The 21246-nt window shown below is 44.4% G+C and overlaps 1 protein-coding gene across 1 annotated transcript; it reads left to right on the plus strand.

Moving 5' to 3' along the window:
* The first annotated feature begins 3696 nt into the window (after positions 1 to 3696).
* LOC119318617 (aquaporin PIP1-5-like) lies at positions 3697 to 5238 on the plus strand. The gene is made up of 3 exons (XM_037593194.1): positions 3697 to 4419; positions 4517 to 4657; positions 4774 to 5238. Exons 1-3 carry the CDS (start codon positions 3778 to 3780, stop codon positions 4867 to 4869), a joined length of 879 nt encoding a protein of 292 aa, XP_037449091.1. The 5' UTR covers positions 3697 to 3777; the 3' UTR covers positions 4870 to 5238.
* Positions 5239 to 21246: the final 16008 nt, after the last annotated feature.

Here is a 21246-nt window from a genome sequence, read left to right on the forward strand (position 1 = left end):
GGGGGGGTGTTTCCACACTTATTTTAACGGAAACAAAAATTACCGGGGTGTTCATACGTAAGTTATCATGTATGTGGCGTGTAAATTATCATGTTATAGGGGTATATTTTTAATAAGAAAAATCTCCGAGTCAGAATTATCAGGGGGCTTGCGCATAAGTTATCAGGTCTGTTTACGCAAAAACTATGCTATTTACGCAAAACTTACCGGGATATAGTTTCAACAACTTTTTTCTGAGGGTCAAAAAGGTTACCATGGTATTCATACATGAGTTATCAGCTCCGCGCTGTGTAATTTACCATGCTATTTACACTTATGTTACCAAGGGTATCTTTTCAACGACTTTTTTCTTCCGGTTCAAAGTTATCATGGTGTTTGTACCTAATTTAGCAGGTCTACAATATATAACTTACCACGCTACTTACAAAGAACTTAACATATGTATGTTTCAACAACTTTTATCCACTAGGTCAAAAGTTACCACGGTGTTTGTCCATAACTTATCAGGTATCTGTTGCGTATTACAGTGCTATTTACACATAACTTAGTGGGGTTATGTTTTGAACAATTTTCCTCAGTCAAAAAGTTATCACGGTGTCCATATATTAGTTATCAACTCTACGCTGTGTATTTTACCATGCTATTTTTACATAGATGTTAGCCCCCCCTCCCCCCCTCTCATGGTGCAAAAATACCATGGTGTTTGTACCTAATTTAGCAGGTATGTAGTACGTAAGTTACCACGCTACTTACACAAATTTTATCAGGGGTATGTTTAAAGAAAATTTCCATTGGCTTAAAAGTTACTATGATATTTAGATGTCAGTTATCGGGTATGCGACACGTGTATTACCATGCTATTTACACAGAAGTTATCGAGAATATGTTTTCAATGATTTTTTCTAGGTCAAAAAGTTAACGATGTTTGTATGTAAGCTATCAGGTTTGTGGTGCATAAATTATCAAACTCATTACAAAGAATTTATCAGGGGATATTTCAAAACAAACATTTTTTTTCTTGATGATACATGAGAAAAAAACTTTATTCAATGTAAGCGGAATGTTTATTTCACTAGAAAAATGTTCATCACTACAAAAAAGAGAGATAAGTACAGCATGATGCATCAGTCCTTACAAAACCTGGACTAGATGGTTTTGTCTCCAGGTCAAAGGCAATGTTGTTTTTCTTTCTCATTCTCATTGAATAAGGTATAAAACCTTGTTAAACTGGTAGGAAAACAGAACAGATATATGTACCAGTTGGTTGCGCGTAGTGGTATTCATCCAATCGGTCGTGGGTTTGACTCCTGTTGGTGCTTTATTTTATTTTTCGGTAGCTTTTTTCACGCGCTAGAACTGAACGAGCGGTTTATCGAGCGCGAGAAGCGGATCGAGCGCCTCGCGAGTCGTACGTGCCTGTCGGCAGGAAAATAGTATTCTCGTATATTAAATTGTGCGTCCTGATTACTCAGTTGCATATCGATGCTCGTCAGAGTACCATTATTTCCGAAAATATTGACCCCCTTTCGTAGTCGACGTGAATGTCTTCTCTCACTGAACATACATAGTCAGAGGCCTAAAATAAATGCATGAAAATATGAACACCAGTGTCAAGTCTAGCATCTGAACCCTAACAGGTTGGGGAATACCACTGTCGTTCTAATCATCCAACCACCGTTGGTTCGCATTCAGACCTGATCCAGCAACATGGTATTCGTAGATGTTTCGCAGCAAAAAAAGACATGACATTCCGACACTATATTTGTCCACGTGTATGGCCTTCCGACCATCACGATGGCAGATGCACACAATTATTTATCGGTGGACACGTGGCGAGCAACTACTGGTTTTGCCGGTGCATGTGACGCAACGGGGTGGTCGCCGGCCGAACCATCGTTCGTTCCCAAGCTAGCCTGTAGTCCCACTTCAGGCCCAATGGAGAAAACAGCAAGGAAAAAGGGTTCGTTCCGTGAACCACAACCGAGCATTCATTCATTCAGGGTGATGCATCGTCGTGCATGATTAACCATCAATGGAGATTTTCCATCGTCATTCGTACGTGGACAGCAACGGCAACAACCAAAAAAGAAGAAGAAACGAGCCTCATTTCGAAGCCCACTTGTGTATTTGCCGAACCATTTTTGCAGGCAACAGACGAAGAACTTTACTGATCCCGTCTCTGGAAGGTACCGAAGCCGACGTGTTTTATTTCATTTCATTTTCCCGCCTTTTCTGCATGAAGCCACGCCATGCATGCTTGGAGCGATGCAACTTAATTTCCAACAGTAGATGAAATACTGTTCTTTTCTGAGCAGGTGAGGCCGGAGTTGGAGCGGAGGTCACGGTGGCGGTGGGGCGTGTGTGGCCAGCGATGAAGCTGCGGTGCGGCCGCCGTCCCCGGGCGCCCGTCGCCGTCGCCGTCGCTGTCCCTCTCTTTTCCTCTGCCATTCGCGTGTTTCTTCTGCTCACTCCCACGCATTGCCGCCTCTTGTCGTAGTGAGTGGTTGTGGTTGTGGCTTTGTGGTAGCTCTCGGGGGTGCGTTCGGTCGTCCTTGTCGCCCAGCTAGTGCCCCCGGATTCCCTCATCATTCATCCACATCCTGTGATCGTCGATGTGCCGTGCTGTTACCCCATTAGCGCGCATATGTCGCCTAGATCGTCAATTCTGTATCTGCTTTGGCAAATACGATCACTAACACACCTATCACAAATTACTTCTTTAGATTAGCTCTATCAATGACTACGATGCATATATAAATAGAGAGGAAATCTAGCTTTGGCAAATATAATTCTTTGGACCAAAAAAACCTTGCTTTTGATGAATTTGATGTATATATATGTGGAGTTGGAAATTAAGCTTGGAACAAGGGATTATAGTACTCCCTGTGTTGACAAATACAAAATGTTATAGATATTTTAATACGAACCACAGACAAACTGAAATGAGTGAATGAACAAACCAATTAAAACATGTTTAGAACATCCTATCTTTGTGAATGGAGAGAGTACTTGATTTAAACTAGAGATTAACAAACGAAACGAAAACTATCTCTAATGTAAGACGTTTTTCTGACACTAATATAATGCCAAAAAAATTATATTATGGGATGAAGGGAGCACCTCATTTCCTGGCCATACATGTTAACCTCCATTATTCTGATTTTCGTCTTGCCGAAAAGAGTTGTGGCCGGTTTGAGCGTGGCTATGATTGAGTGGATGATCAAGGGATAGATTAGAAGATGCTGGAGACAGCCAGCAGGATGAGCTCCGAAACTGACCACTCTGTTCGTGTCTACCAACTAACAACAATTCGAACAAAAAGGGCACTGCTTTCTGCCCTCATAATACAAAAACTCTATTCGGACAAATTAAGCCTACTGATTAATCCAATCTTATCATGTATCTAAACTACTGCTATCCGCTAATTAACAACCGCCGACTAAACCATTCAATACCATAACATGACATGACAGGTGAGGTGACACCACAAGAGTAAACAAGCCTCAAACATTTTTCATACATAAATTGATTAACACAGATAATTAGCACTAATCACCATCACCCACTAATCAAGAAGTGGCAGCAAAAAATAAACCAAGAAAATAAAACATTATCATCACACACACACACACACCATGCATAGTAGAGCAGCCATGATTGGTTGGCCCTCTATAAGAAGCTCTCCAAAGACACTCCCTCTCCTCATCTCTCTCTCTCACACACACATCATCTCCCCCACCTCTCTCCCAAAGCCAAGAGCTCAGTGAAGCAGCGGCCATGGAGGGCAAGGAGGAGGACGTGCGGCTGGGCGCGAACCGCTACTCGGAGCACCAGCCCATCGGCACGGCGGCGCAGGGCGGCGGCGCGGACGAGAAGGACTACAAGGAGCCGCCCCCGGCCCCCTTCTTCGAGGCCGGGGAGCTCACCTCCTGGTCCTTCTACCGGGCCGGCATCGCCGAGTTCCTGGCCACCTTCCTCTTCCTCTACATCTCGGTGCTCACCGTGATGGGCGTGGTGGGCAACCCGTCGGGGTCCAAGTGCGGCACCGTTGGCATCCAGGGCATCGCGTGGAGCTTCGGCGGCATGATCTTCGTGCTCGTCTACTGCACCGCCGGCATCTCCGGCGGCCACATCAACCCCGCGGTCACCTTCGGGCTGTTTTTGGCAAGGAAGCTGTCGCTCACCAGGGCCGTCTTCTACATCGTGATGCAGTGCCTGGGGGCCATATGCGGCGCCGGCGTGGTGAAGGGGTTCCAGACCACGCTGTACCAGGGCAACGGCGGCGGCGCCAACTCCGTCGCGCCCGGGTACACCAAGGGGGACGGGCTTGGCGCGGAGATCGTCGGCACGTTCGTGCTGGTGTACACCGTCTTCTCCGCCACCGACGCCAAGCGCAGCGCCAGAGACTCCCACGTCCCCGTAAGTACATACGTGATACGTGCATACAGGTGCACCGGCCGGCGGCCGCCGGCCACCGTGTTTGGTTTTGTCAACGACTGACGAATTGAAATTGCAGATTTTGGCGCCGCTTCCGATCGGGTTCGCGGTGTTCCTGGTGCACCTGGCGACGATCCCCATCACGGGGACCGGCATCAACCCGGCGAGGTCCCTCGGCGCCGCCATCATCTACAACAAGAAGCAGGCGTGGGACGACCACGTAAGATTAGAATCAATTTGATATGAATCATTCATGAGTTAATTAAGCTTGAAGATGATCATGCATGGTTTGGAGCTGGCTAGAGACTAATCAGTGATCTGCTTGAAATTGTGCAGTGGATCTTCTGGGTTGGTCCGTTCATCGGCGCGGCGCTGGCGGCCATCTACCACGTGGTGGTGATCAGGGCCATCCCCTTCAAGAGCCGCGACTAGTCAATCCAGCAGCTGCGAATGGAATCTTATCGCTGTTCATCGTCGGTCGATCGATCATGTGGTGGTGGTGGTGGTTGCTGGTGCGCGCGTACGTGGATCATCTCTCGGCCGCGCACGCTGTAATAATCCTCCATCCGCCGTGCTGTTCCTCTCCTCGGTGTGTGTGCCTGTCGGCAGCGTCACCTGTTCAAGTCTGCGAGCTTCAGTAGGAGTACCTGTTGTACTTTCCCTCCCTTTTGTATTGTACTACGCACGCGATTTAATGGAGCGTGCATATCTATGTAAATTACTACTATTAAGAAGGAACGCCGATCGAGTTAATTAACGATCTTCTCGCCTGGAGATGAGAATAATATAATGATTATGTGACCATCGTCCTATTTTCCTCTTCGATCGGACGTGTGTCGTGCTTATCTTCGCAGACGCACTCACGAACCCTAGGTGTTCCATCTCCTTGGTGGTTTAGGTGGAGTTAACTTTTCGTGCTAGGTGTTCATCTCTTTGGTGGTTTTGGTGATGAGTTAACCGACACCATGTGCACTTTTTTTTTCCAAAAGAGGAAAACCCTGGCCTCTCCATCATGTGATATACACAGTCATTTCAAAGTCACCGAGTACCAAAAGGGCAACCACACCGGTTGGTATCAAGATTACGCAGCTCATCCACATAATCTGTTACTAACACGCCAACCAAGCTTGAACCCGCTTCCCTCTTTCCCGTCTCATTCTTTAGACAATGATGTATTTCCGTTATATGTCGCAGTAATGAAAAGGGATAATACCCGGTTCAAAAAAAAAAAAGAGAACACGCCAACGAAGTTGATTGAGCAATGCAACCATTTTCAGCCTGCATCGGAAGGCCATAAGCCCCTGCGTGTTTGCATCTTGCAGTGATGATCAGTGACGAATCTTGAAAGAAAATGAAGGAGGCTCAATGTTAACAGTGTAAAGAAAAAGCCACAAACTCTTGGTTCTTTATAGTTCAAATAAGGTCAAAATTTTGGTAGAAGACTGGGCTAAACAGTAGTAATTTTTTTCCCAATTGTTGATGGGGGGCTCGAGCCTGTCGATGCACCCCTTAGATTTGCCACTGGTGATGATGACGTACGAATTAACACCACAACTCTTGCAATTCCAAAGTACCCAAAAATGGGACAAATGTGCATACCATACATATAGACGGCGATTTTGTTTTGCCAAAGCACGCAAGCTTGCTAGCCAGTGCGACGTGTACATCATGGCCAGTGAGCTGACCACTGAGGATAACATAGGGTATGTTGTGTGGAGCAAGTATAAAATCCTCATGACATCAGTCACTAGCTAACTGACGGCCGAGAAATACGTTATCCAGCCACATATTCTACGGTATATCTCCACCACATACTGCAATACAATACAATACTCCGCCGGGTGCCTACCTAATGCCGCAAGCAATCAACAGTTTCAGCTATATTATTAGTCTAGTTTCAACAAATCGGCATAGACTTTCGCTGTGGTAGCACAGGTACCTAACGGCGCGGAATGCAACGCGAGCTACTCTAGGTGTCACGGATTCGACAGCTGCATATCGTAGTACTATATTCTAGATCATCGACGAGATAGAGTATGTGTAAATGTATGGCTAGGTAGGGTTAGGCGGCCGCGTGACAACGATTGAGCAGTAGTGACAGGGTTTGGTCTTGGGTGATATGCATGGCCGGGTCGACAAGGAGAATATGCAACACGTGTACCTGCCAACCCAACGGCGCCAATCATGGCGTGTTTAGCCGTTTGTAGCCAAGCTATGCAGCGGCGCCATGTGATCCACCGGTGCTATGGCCACCGAAATCTGGATTTTATATGAGCATCAAAAATCGGATGGTTGCTATGGCCACCGAAATCTTTGATTTTAACGCTTTGATGTCTTTTTAGAAGAAAGACTGTCGCCTGGCTTTAAATTAGTGAAGCCCTTACAACCAACAACAAAAAAATGCAACAACACAACAACGCTTTGATGTCTCGCTAATGCGGATTAGGTTTAGTGCTAGCTCACCTTGCACACCTCTCAAAACATGTCAATATTTCACAAGTTCAGGAATGGCCAAATGTTGGAGTAGCCAACAAATGTTGTTCTTCTAGACAAAAACCATTCTCTGTAAACTAGTAATATAAGATGTTTTAGATCACTACTTTAGGGAGTACAATACATTTACACAGAGACATTGGTGCTTCTTTCGAAACTCCTATGGTAGTTGAACCATGTCACATCAGATCTTGCAGCTTAAGAAACTCGAAAGGCGACGTGGCTCTAGTTCGGATTGGATATCACGTTAAATAAAGGGGTAGATAATCGTACTCCGGTGGCTCCAGTATCCATGCATGTAGGTCTTGATCTAAAGACGAGAAAAAGTTAATGACAAGGGAATCCCCGAGAGCTCCTAACCAGTGCTTGAGGCGCCACCGAACGAGCTGGCGCACGGACCACGACGTAAATAACGCTCTACTACTTGGTAGCTCGGTGGATGGTTGGTTTGATCACCATTTTTCTTTACAACAGCTCTATTCGTTAAGTTGCACATGGCAGTCATAAAGACCAACCGCTATTGGTCCAGAAAAAAAGGACTTCCGGTTTTCTATACATAAAATAATCATACAATCAAAAAGTGTGTGTATGTTTTTTAAAAAGTCCACGAATATGAATTTTTTTTCTATGAACACAAAAAAAGATATCACGAATTTGAAAAAAATGCTCATGAATTAACTATTTTTGTGAAGATTAAAACATGTTCATGAATTTGGAAAAAGTTCACGAATTTGGAAAAAGCATGTGAATTGTAAAAAAAGTTCATGAAATTTAGAAAAGCTGGTAGATTTTAATAAGTTCTCGAAAATGAAAAACATTTTTTTTCATGAATTCATAATGTACATTTTTATCTATTAAAAACGTTTCATGTATGTGAAAAAAGGTCATCAGAAGCAAAAAAAAGGAAAAGCAAAAAATAATAGAAAAAACCAGGAAAAAACCAGGCCGAAAGCTTCTAGAAGCTCCAGAAAACCGACAAAAAGCTTCAAGAAGCTTCCCTAAACTGATGGTAGATGTTTACCTAAACTGAAAACGCAACCTACATGGTGTGCGTCATGTACCAATATGCCTATACCTGACGCCCTAAGCGCTAAATAGGAGCGACAGCGCGCATACCCCAGGCACTGGTTTTTCTCATGGGCCGGCCCATTCTTCTGGGTTTCATCCAAACCGGTTTTTGGGAAGGTTCTAGAACCTCCCTTCAACCATTTTATTGTTTTTCTTTAGTTTCCCTTCCTGTTTTTTCTTCCTTTATCTTTTATCCTTTTCTTTTGTTTCCTTTTTCTGTTTTATTTTTTCTTTTCTTTTCTGTTTTTGCATTTTAATTTTTACTCTTTGTTTTTTTAATTTGAGAAAATATTTTAAATTCGTGATTTATTTTTCAAATTGTGGACATATTGTGAAATCATGAACATTATTTTACAAATTCGTGAATATTCTTTTAAATCATGAAGTTTTTTTGAAGTCATGAACAACGTTTGAACTTCATGACCAATTTTTTGAAATAGGGAATATTTATAAAATTTCTGAATATTTTTGGAATTCGTGAACATTTTTTTGAGATCATGAACAATTTTTGAAATCATGATTGTTTTTCAAATTTCATGAACATTTTCGAAATTCGTGAACTTTTCTTACAAACTCATGAACATTCTCTTAAACCGTGAACATTTTTTGAATTTCTGATTTTATTTGAAATCGTGAACATTTCTTGAAATCAAGAACATTTTTTGAATCCGCAAATATTTTATGATTTCTTGATTTTTTGTATGAAATGAACATTTTTTATTTTTCAGAACTTTTTGTTATCCTGAATTATTTAAATAGAAAAGGAAAACACAGAAAATAGAAAAGAAAAAAGCAAAAAAAAAATCAAAAATCAAAATTAAGAACAGAGCGCACGGACATTGGCCGGCCCAAACAGGCACGCTAGGAGGAGTGAGGGATGAAATCATTAATTAAGCATCATTCTTTGCAAAGGTCACTCCTACCTCCCCAGGTTAGGAGTATTCCCTTTTTTCCTAGAACAAAAGATCTACCATGCCAATACCAAGAACAAAAGCATATACGCCGTTTCCCATCAAGTGGAACAATCTTTTATGGCATGTGAAGAACAAAACAAGGAAACATCAACGCACGCATGAATATTTGCACATGTATCAATCTACCAAGACAATTTTTTTATAGTAAGTAAATTATCATACCCAGATGCCCTATTATCATTCTTGTTTCTCATAGTCATGCTGAAAGATTTGGAGTTTTGTCCTTGCTTCATGCCCTTGTGACGGTGCATAAATTCGTCAGTACCCTCGGTAGGGTAGCGAACGCGTCCAAAAGTACCAAATCTGAGGTCACACGGAGAGTTTACCCAGGTTCTGGTCTTCGAGATTGAGTAATATCCTATGTCCTATTTTGTGATTGTATTCATGGTGGGATACCTCGCGCAAGAGTACAATAGGGATGATGTGTTGGCTACCGAGAGTCTAGTTGTATTGAAGTAGATGAGAATTAGAGCTAGGGTTTTACATGGTGGTAGATTCGATCTGGTCACCGTCATGTAGACTTGGGGACAAAGATGGCCTCTAGATGTTTATCCGATCCTCCGGGCTCATTCCTGTCGCCAGTTCCTTGTTGGGCCTTTTGGGCCCCTTGTTGGCAGTCTTGCTGCCAGGCTCCATTCGATAAGCCACCCGCAGTGTATTACACCTTCACCATGCGTCATGGACACTTGGATACCCAATGTCCAATATCAACGCAAGTGACACAACCATATTTGTTGTTGTCTTGACTCTTGTTCTTCCACTAGTAGAAAAAGGCCCATTTGTCCCGGTTCATAAGGTTCATCTGTCCCGGTTGGGGAACCGGGACTAAAGGGTCATTACTAATGCCCTAGGCCTTTAGTCCCGGTTCTTATACAAATCGGGACAGATGGGCCTCCACGTGGCCGCTCCGGCGAGTCCAGGCAGGAGGGCCTTTGGTCCCGGTTGGTAGCACCAACCGGGACCAATAAGCTTCCACGCATCAGCATTTCAGTGGCTGTTTTTTTGAAAGGAGGTGGTTTAGGGGTTTTGGGGGTTAATTTAGGTTCGTATAGGTAGCTAATAGAGAGATGTGTCCTCTCTTTAAGGTAAAATAGCATAAAACAAAATAGACCCTGACTCTACATTATGGAGAATGGAGATCATCCTGTCTCCAATTCTTGCGCTTCGCTTCCTTTTGCTTCCAAGAACCTCCTTACGACTATCCATACATTTTTTCCATCCCTTGATTTGCATGTCTCCACCTTTTAGAAATCTAGTATGGACAGTTGAGATTCGTAGGATGACCTGGCTGTATGTTCAAAACATTAAGGCTACCTTTCTGATACATCAAATGAGGCACACAATTCTCTGGGATTATCTGTTGAAAAACATAGTAATAATTTCATAGTTAGCAATGATGTACTAGTTTTAGAAGTATGCAAAAGATGCACGGATGTCGTAATAGTAAAAAATCTTACCAGGGTATCTCCATGGTAGTTACCATAGTTGAACACATGCACTAGTGGCACGTATTGACCATAATGTTGAGGAGTTTGATAGTAGATATTGTAATTCTCAATGTCAGTACAAAATCCGACCAGATGATTTTTCTCCTTGTAAGTTAATTCGGAGCCATCGGTGTAGTGGATTTTGTCTACCATATTCCACACATTGTTTGAACAATCAAAATAAGCTGTCAATGGAAATAAGCTGTCAACTATTTTGAAATAAACAATATAAATTAGCTAATAACTATGTTTGATAAATTCACATAGCGGTAGAACTGGAGGTGTATCAACAAGGACCCAAATGTTCATATTGTCTTGCTCGATTTCAGGATCACCAAGATCCATGGTGACAAGCATACCCTCATCAAAACCATACATCTTGAAAAATGCTTCCCAATTTTTGCAACCAAAATGGGTTACGCTCTCAGCATTATACAGATTTACTTCAAAATCCACACCATGATGGGTCCTTAGGTGAATTTTCTTCGTTTCAAAATTTTCATGGTCTTCAAAATCCATCCTCTCCAAGACATAGCGTCTTGCATGGCATGGGATAAGCTATACTCGAATTGTAAAAGATGAAAATTACACGTTGAAATAGTTGAAGTCATGCTTAATTACGAAAAAACACTTGTCGTCGTTGCGTACCGTTTCAACATCGAAGGTCTCCTCGAGATTAATGCTGAAGCGCAGATCATCGTCCAGGTGAGGCCTGTCGCACAAACCTCGATCGTCGTGGCACCACCCTCACTCCCCCGGGAGACTTTCTTCGTCCGATGATGACATTTCCTACATTCATAATTCAAAGATTAAATTTGTACAATTAAATATATGTACTAGAAAAACTAAATTAGATCATTATTATTCATCATGGGTTGACTATCGGTTTGTCGAGTCTTTTCTTAAAAACTCTCAGCTCACATGCTGTATATATCCGACCGTTGGTGATGGTCGCTCCTCCATTTGTCCCCGAGTGCATTACACCAAAATTTCTAGCACACGGGAACGAAGGAGAAGCGACCCCCATGACAAGAGTCGGGATTCTTCGTCCTCTCATATATATATGGTGGAACTCTTCCTCACTGATTCCTCTCTGACATATATTTGTGACCGTCGGTGATGATAGCTCCTCCTTTCGTTCCCGAGTGCATTACACCAAATTGTCTAGCACACGGGAATGAAGGAGAAGCTACCCCCACGACAACAGTCGGGATTCTTCGTCCTCTCATATATGGTGGAGACTCGACAAACTTAAAGTCAACCCGAAATATCGTTTAATTATCTTTCTAAAAGAGGATTTGGCTGGTCTCACCTTGATGTCGGAGGGGGTCCGTGACGGGGACGACGGCGGGGATGATGGAGGGGCCGGGGTCTCCTAGATTTCTGCGAAAACAAAAACCCTATAAGCTATCAACTAATCATATGCATATGCCTTGCATAGTGCTCTCCAATTATAGCATTAAAGTAGGAGTAGTTTTCCAATTTGAGCATTCAATAAGAAAAATCAAATCGCAAAATAAAGTAGTATTCAAATTAGGATGCATTCAATTATAAGCAAAACTACATCATCTCCATGCGTCTGTACATCGTCGAATATTATCACTAATACACCTCGAATACTATCATACATATAGCATCGCCAGTACAACTAGGACCGTAGCGCCCGACGGGTATCGACGCGGGTGGTGGACACCCAAAGGGAAGGAACCATCACAGGATCGTAGCTATAGTGAGATCCCTGAAGAACCTGCCAGGTATTGTCGTACCTGCCCTCCAACGCAACCATGTAGCGATGGACGTGCTGGTCCTCCTCGCTGACACGGTGACTTACCACCTCCACGGTGTCCGGAAGCCTCGGCACCGTCACTGGCCCACGCAACCACCACCAAACAAGGATCGGGTCAACGACGGGCTGGCTCCTCACCAACCTACGCCCCCCGGAAGGTAGCACCTCCCAAAACCAGCCCAGCGGAGCCCAGTTGAAAGGATCGATATGGTTGACTAGAGGGGGGGGGGTGAATAGGCAACTACCAATTTTTACTTTTCTTTACCAAATTAAACTTTGCATCAAAGTAGGTTGTCTAGATGTGCAACTAGGTGAGCAACCTATATGATGCAATAACTACAAGCATACAAGCAAGCAAGGGAAGAAACACTAAAGAGCTTGCACAAGTAAAGGTAAGAGATAACCAAGAGTGGATCCGGTGAAGACGAGGATGTGTTACCGAAGTTCCTTCCTTTTGAGGGGAAGTACGTCTCCGTTGGAGCGGTGTGGAGGCACAATGCTCCCAAAGAAGCCACTAGGGCCACCGTATTCTCCTCACGCCCTCACACAATGCGAGATGTCGTGATTCCACTATTGGTGCCCTTGAAGGCGGCGACCGAACCTTTACAAACAAGGTTGGGGCAATCTCCACAACTTAATCGGAGGCTCCCAACAAGACCACGAAACTTCACCACAATGGACTATGGCTCCATGGTGACCTCAACCGTCTAGGGTGCTCAAACACCCAAGAGTAACAAGATCCGCTAGGGATGAGTGGGGGAATCGAAAATTTCTTGGTGGAAGTGTAGATCGGGGCCTTCTCAACCACTCCCTAGCAAATCAACAAGTTTGATTGGCTAGAGAGATAAATCGGGCGAAAATGGAGCTTGGAGTATTTAATGGAGCTTGAGCAATAAATGGAGCTTGGGGGAGGAAGAGGTGAGTGAGAGAGAAGAAGGGGACTCCCTTTTATAGTGGGGGCAACAATCCCGTTGCCCCCACCAACCAGCCCCGCACAGGGCGGTACTACCACTGAGAGGGGGCGGTACTACCGCAGGACAGCGGTACTGCCGCGCCAGCCAGCGGTACTGCCGCGCTGAGGAGACTAGTAGGGAAAGGACCCAAATGCGGTACTACCGCGGTGGTAGGGGCGGTACTACCGCCTCTACAACCGTAACTAGTGCCGCAAAACCCGACACGAGAAAAAGACCTCTCGAATCGAGGCGGTAGGAGCCAGACTGCCCAGCGGTACTACGACAGTGGGGTCATGGGCGGTACTACCGCTGTGGAGCGGTACTGCCGCTTGTGACCCTTCGGCCGTACTACCGCAGGCAGTGCGGTACTACCGCTGGGGCACGCGCACGAGAGAGAGAATCTCTCAAAGATGCTAAGGACAAGGCGAGGTGCCAGGCCCCCAGCGGTACTACTGCTGTGGAGCCACGGGTGGTACTACCGCTGTGGAGCGGTACTGCCGCTTGGCTCCTCAGCGGTACTACTGCTGGGTTGCGCGGTACTACCGCTTGGACCCAGACAGGACAAGGAAGAGAGGAGAGATCTCTTCAATGGAAAGGAGATGCTCGGAGGGTGAGAAGCTGATGTGTACGTGATGATTCCACCCATGCAATACCCCAGCGGACCCCCTCTTGATAGTACGGTGCCCTCTACGCAACTAGTCCACCGAGAAAGAAACGAAAGAGCTACACCGTCTTGAAATACACTCCAAGGGGAAGAAAGTGTCTCGTGCCAGGGGAGAATCTGTGAATTATTCAAAGCACAAGATTAGTCCGCAAACATGTTGTCATCAATCACCAAAACTACCTTGAGAGAGATATGCCGTAACACCAGTCCCGGACATGGCCCCTCTGATCAAGCCGGCCTCCTCCGCCGAGTCGACGACGAGGATGCGGGATAGGCATCGTCGACGTCGATGCGGGAATAATTGCTTTAACTAAAAAACAAACTAGTTCTATTAATTTCCTTACTATAAATAGAATAAAGTAGTACTTACTAAAAATAAACTAGCTAGTTTAACTAGTTCTATTATTTTTCTAACTAATTCTATTAAAGACTTTCTAAGTAGTACTTACTAAAAGTTATCAGGGAGGGGGGTACGTATATCGACAATGACATACCCGATAAAAAAATAAGAAAAGGAAGAAGAAAAAAAAGAGGAGAATAAGAAAGGAATAAAGGAGGAGATCGAAGAAAAAAAATGAAAAAAAGAGGAGAAGAAGAAGAAATAGAATAATATATTATTCTATTTCTTCTTCTTCTCCTCTATTTCTTCTTCTACTCTTTTTTTTTCTTCTTTTTCATCTTCTTATTTATTTCTCCTCCTCTTCTTCTTCTTCTTCTTCTTCTTCTTCTTCTCCTTCTTCCTCTTCTTATTTTCCTTTTTTCTCTCCTTCTTTTTCTTCTAAATATGAACATACATAAAGGACTTTGATCATACACAATTTTCAGATTCCTACACAATATGAACATATACATAAAAATTCTATGAAAAAAAATCATAAAAATTCTATGAACAAAATTACAACAGAAAAAAATCATAAAAATTCTATGAAAAATTAACATATTCTTTGATACGAACATACAAACATCTAAATTACAACAAAATTAATACATCTAAATTACAACAACTAAATTAACTACACATCCAAATTAAAACAACTAAATTGCAAATCTAAACTACACATATATATAATAGCTAGGGGGCGCGGCGGCGCAGCGGCAGCGGCGGCGGTCATTACAGGGAGGAGGAGGGGATCAGGGCAGCGCTCACAGGGTGCGCGGCGACGGCGACGAGGAGGCAGCATCGGGGCAGGGGCGGCGCGGGACGGCGACGGGGCGTGGCGTAGGGGTGCGGCCGGCGACGGCGTGGGCTCGAGGGCGGCGGATGACGTCGGCGTGGGCTCAGGGGCACGGGCGACGGCGACAGTGGCGGGGCAGCCTGGCGGCGTCGAGGAGGTCGGCGTCGTCGGGTGGCAACTGGCGATGAAATCTGAAAAAAATGCTAAGGACTGGCTTATATAGGAAAGACTTTAGTCCCAGTTCGTGGCACGAACCGGTTCCAAAGCCAGCCTTTGGTCCCGGTTGGTGGCGGTTGGTGCCACCAACCGGGACCAAATACCTCTTTTCAGCCGCCCAAAGGGCGGGAAGCAGAGGTCTTTGGTCCCGGTTGGTGGCACAAATCGGGACTAAAGGGGGGGCATTGGTACCGATTGGTGCCACGAACCGGTACCAATGTATGCCTTTAGTATCGGTTGGTGGCACCAACCAGGACTAAAGGCCATTTGCTGCCCGCATCGCAGCACGAAAGTTTAGTCCCACCTCGCTAGCTGAGGGAGCTCGAGAGTGGTTTATAAGCCCCACTCCCGATGCCCTCTCGAGCTCCTCTCAAATGTAGGCTTTCAGGCCTAAACATACTGTATCTACCTATGGGCCTATTGGGCCTTCTACGGGCCTGAATCCTGGCCCATGGGTGGGTTTCTAGTCGTATTCAGGCCGTGGTGGCCCAGTAGGTGGCGTTCTTTTATTTTTTCCCAGTTTATTTCTTTTGTTTCTACTTACAAAAAAATACTTATTTATTTTATTTTATTTTGTTTCTAATTACTTATTATTTTATTTTATGATAATTCTTTTTGCTATTAAAGTTCCTAACAAAAAAAGTTCTTTATGAAAATTCTTTTTTGCTTTTAATGATTTTGAACAGAAAATACGTTGATAATTTTAGTTTCATAAATTTTATTTATGTTATTAAAGTTTATTTTATTTTGTTTCTACTTATATATTTTATTAAAGTTTATTTTATTCTATTTCTAACTACTTATTTATTTTTTATGATATTTGTTATTTTCCATGCATTTACTGATTATTTTGAGCTATAAGACCCTGAAATTGAAAAACAGTAGAAATGAACTCTGAAAAGGTTGAAAGTTGGCATGTTATCATAATTTCACCCACATAGCATGTGCAAGAAAGTAGAGAGGGTTACGGCAAAAACTGGATGCACTTCGTGTACAAAACGGACAATCTGTTTTGAAGTATCAGGATTTCATACGGAAACTCGTCTGTTACAACAAGCATTTCAAATGAACTACGAAAAGGTTGAAAGTTGGCATGGTATCATCATAATAGTTGTGGAGAGAAAGTCTTCATTTTTTTTCGCTTGTGTGCTTTGCTTATTGCGCCGTAACCATGAATAATCTTCATCGTTTATCAGGATGCTTGGGCCAGCCTTAACTTTGAAGGGAGGAATTTCATGAAACTTTTCATAATCTTCAGACATGTATGTCTTGCGCTCCACTCCCACAATGTCCCTTTTTCCTGAAAGAACTATATGGCGCTTTGACTCATCGTATGATGTATTCGCTTCCTTATCTTTTCTTTTTCTCGGTCTGGTAGACATGTCCTTCACATAGATAACCTGTGCCACATTATTTGTTAGGACGAACGGTTCGTCAGTGTACTCAAGATTGTTCAGATCCACTGTTGTCATTCCGTACTGTGGGTCTACCTGTACCCTGTCTCCTGACAGATTGACCCATTTGCACTTAAACAAAGGGACCTTAAAATTATGTCCATAGTCAAGTTTCCATATGTCCATTATGTAACCATAATATGTGTCCTTTCTCCCTCTCTGTTGTTGCATCAAAGAGGACACCGCTGTTTTGGTTGGTGCTATTTTGATTTTGGGCGATCATGTAAAATGTATTCCCATTTATCTTGTATCCTTTGTAAGTCAATACAGTTGAAGATGGTCCCCTGGACAACGAGTACAACTCATCACAAACAGTGGTGTCACCTCTGAGACGTGTTTCCAACAAACTGCTGAAAGTCTGGATGTGTTCACATGTAATCCAGTTGTCACACTGCTCCGGGTGTTTGGAGCGCAGACTGTTCTTGTGTTCATCGACATACGGGGTCACCAAGGTAGAGTTCTGTAGAACTGTGTAGTGTGCTTGAGACCAAGAATACCCGTCCCTGCATATTATTGAGTCTGCTCCCAGCGTGCCTTTTCCAGTTAGTCTCCCATCATACCGCGATTTAGGGAGACCTATCTTCTTAAGGCCAGGAATGAAGTCAACACAAAACCCAATGACATCCTCTGTTTGATGGCCCATGGAGATGCTTCCTTCTGGCCTATCACGGTTATGGACATATTTCTTTAGGACTCCCATGAACCTCTCAAAGGGGAACATATTGTGTAGAAATACAAGGCCCAGAATGACAATCTCGTCGACTAGATGAACTAGGACGTGCATCATGATATTGAAGAAGGATGGTGGGAACACCAGCTCGAAACTGACAAGACATTGCGCCACATCACTCCTTAGCCTTGGTATGATTTCTGGATCGATCACCTTCTGAGAGATTGCATTGAGGAATGCACATAGCCTCACAATGGCTAATCGGACGTTTTTCGGTAGAAGCCCCCTCAATGCAACTGGAAGCAGTTGCGTCATAATCACGTGGCAGTCATGAGACTTTAGGTTCTGGAACTTTTTCTCTGGAATATTTATTATTCCCTTTATATTCGACGAGAAGCCAGTCGGGACCTTCATACTGAGCAGGCATTCAAAAAAGATTTCCTTCTCTTCTTTGGTAAGAGCGTAGCTGGCAGGACCTTCATACTGCTTTGGAGGCATGTCGTCTTTTTCATGCAAACATTGCAGGTCCTCCCGTGCCTCAGGTGTATCTTTTGTCTTCCCATACACGCCCAAAAAGCCTAATAGGTTCACGCAAAGGTTCTTCGTCACGTGGATCACGTCGATTGAAGAGCGTACCTCTAGCTCTTTCCAGTAGGGTAGGTCCCAAAATATAGATTTCTTCTTCCACATGGGTGCGCGTCCCTCAGCGTCATTCGGAACAGCTAGTCCGCCGGGACCCTTTCCAAATATTACGTGTAAATGAGAGACCATAGCAAGTACGTGATCACCGGTACGCATGGCGGGCTTGTTCCGGTGATCTGCCTCGCCTTTGAAATGCTTGCCTTTCTTTCGACATTGATGGTTGGTCGGGAGAAATCAACGATGGCCCAGGTACACATTCTTCCTGCATCTGTCCAGGTATATACTTTCGGTGTCAGCTAAACAGTGCGTGCATGCGTGGTATCCCTTGTTTGTCTGTCCTGAAAGGTTACTGAGAGCGGGCCAATCATTGATGGTCACGAACAGCAACGCCTTTAGGTCAAATTCTTCCCCCATGTGCTCATCCCACGCACGTACACCTGTTCCATTCCACAGCTGTAAGAGTTCTTCAACTAATGGCCTTAGATACACATCAATGTCGTTGCTGGGTTGCTTAGGGCCTTGGATGAGAATTGGCATCATAATGAACTTTCGCTTCATGCACATCCAAGGAGGAAGGTTATCATACATAGAGTCACGGGCCAGGTGCTGTGATTGCTACTCTGCTCCCCAAAGGATTAATGCCATCCGCGCTTAAAGCAAACCATACGTTCCTTGGGTCATTTGCAAACTCAGCCCATAACTTTCTCTCAATTTTTCTCCACTGCGACCCGTCAGCGGGTGCTCTCAACTTCCCGTCTTTCTTACGGTCCTCACTGTGCCATCGCATCAACTTGGCATGCTCTTTGTTTCTGAACAGTCGTTTCAACCGTGGTATTATAGGAGCATACCACATCACCTTCGTAGGAACCCTCTTCCTGCGGGGCTCGCCCTCAAACATCACCAGGATCATCTTGTCTGATCTTATACCGCAATGCACCGCATACCGGGCATGCGTTCAAATCTTTGTACGCACCGCGGTAGAGGATGCAGTCATTAAGGCATGCATGTATCTTCTCCACCTCAAATCCTAGAAGGCATACGACCTTCTTTGCTGCGTACGTACTGCCGGGCAATTCATTATCCTTTGGAAGCTTCTTCTTCAATATTTTTAGTAGCTTCTCAAATCCTTTGTCAGGCACAGCATTCTCTACCTTCCACTGCAGCAATTACAGTACGGTACGGAGCTTTGTGTTGCCATCTTCGCAATTGGGGTACAACCGTTTTTTGTGATCCTCTAACATGTGATCGAACTTCAGCTTCTCCTTTTCACTTTCACACTTTTCCCTTGCATCAACAATGACCCGGAGGAGATCATCATCGGGCACATTGTCTGGTTCCTCTGGATCTTCAGCTTCCCCCGTTGCAGCATCACCGTATTCAGGGGGCACATGGTTGTCATCGTCCTCATCTTCTTTGCTGTCTTCCATCATAACCCCTATTTCTTCGCGCTTCGTCCAAACATTATAGTGTGGCATGAAACCCTTATAAAGCAGGTGGGTGTGAAGGATTTTCTTGTCAGAGTAAGACCGCATATTCCCACAATTAGGGCATGGACAACACATAAAACCATTCTGCTTGTTTGCCTCAGCCACTTCGAGAAAATTATGCAGGCCCTTAATGTACTCAAAGGTGTGTCTGTCACCGTACATCCATTGCCAGTTCATCTGCGTGCATTACATATAATTATGTGTGTCAAAAGTAAGAAAATTGGACAAGTATGTATCTAAAGTAAGATTTTTTTCTTTCAGAAAGAAGATAAGAACAAGAGGCTCACCACGGTGGTGCCGGCGACGAGATCGGCGCGGGCGATCGACGATGGTGAAGACAAGGACGGGGAGTGATGGACCGCTAAATCTAGACAAATCTCGGAAAAAATGAAGCTCGGAGGTCGAGCTTCGAGAGGAGAAAGCTTAACTAATGTGGCTCGGACATTTCATCGAACACCTCACGCGCATAGGAAGTGAGCTAGAGCACCCAATGCCCTCCCCCTCACCGGCCAGCAAAAAACAGACCAGTATGGAGTACTCTGCTCGCCGGCGATGGGGTATATATAGGCAACTCATTGGTCCTGGTTCGTGGCTGGAACCGGGACTAAAGGCCATCCTTCTGTCCCGGTTCCTGCCACGAACCGGGACCAATGGTTGTGGGCCAGGAGCGAGGCCCATTGGTCACGGTTCGTGCCAAGAACCGGGACAAATGGGCCCAGACGAACCGGGACCAATGCCCACGAGGCCCTGGCCGGCCCCCTGGGCTCACGAACCGGGACAAATGCCTCCATTGGTCCCAGTTCATGGCAGAACCGGGACTAATGGGCTGGCCAGGCCCAAACGAAAGCCCCTTTTTCTACTAGTGTTCTTACCCTTCTTCTTGAAGATGGTATTCTTGACCGCGTTCTTTTCTTGAACCATTGTAAGTTGTTCTGCACCACATTGGTACTAGAAGTTCCCTTGACACCTTTGAAGTGTGAGTACTTTGCTCTTGAATTCTCTTCAACACTCAGATGATTGATGACAATCCCAACCGAGTATTCACGTCTCTGGTGCTTTAGAGAAGTAGCAAAGCTCCTCCAAGAAAGAGAGTTTCACAATTATGCATCATGCGACAAACTTTTTCGATAACTCACACTTAAGAAGTTCAAACTCCTTAGCGATGCATTTTATTTCACAAGTCTAATCTAGAACAAAATGATTATCCATTTTGTAGTCATAAAACTGATCCATGGAATACAACTCGCTCCCAACATCGGTTGAGCCAAATTTAGCCTAGAGCGCATCCCACAAGTCCTTGTCAACCCGCACATGTACGTATGTGTCAACTAGCTTGTCTCCAATCATGCTTAGAACGGATCCCACAAAGATGGTGGTGGTCTCCCTGAACACCGTCTTCTGGCGAGGAGTAATCGTTCTGTCGGGACTGCCACCAACGACCGAGACATATTCATCATGGTGAGCCACTAGACAGTTTTAGTCTGCCAACACTTACAGTGACCATCGGTAAACGGGTTCGGGTTTATTGTAGTAGCAAAGCCTTGAATCTGAAATTTCCTATAAACATAATGTTTTTGGATTGTTGGGTATATATATTAGCAATTTTGGTCTCAACTCTCCATATGCAATATAGCAACTGCGAATGTGACGACTCTGCTAGAGTTGCTCTTATATTATGATCTCAACTCTCCTTCAAAATCAGGTTGGTACTAAATTTCTCACCATGTTATAAACCCCACA

This window comes from Triticum dicoccoides, chromosome 6A (genome assembly GCF_002162155.2).
Source record: "Triticum dicoccoides isolate Atlit2015 ecotype Zavitan chromosome 6A, WEW_v2.0, whole genome shotgun sequence".
NCBI lineage: Eukaryota > Viridiplantae > Streptophyta > Magnoliopsida > Poales > Poaceae > Triticum > Triticum dicoccoides.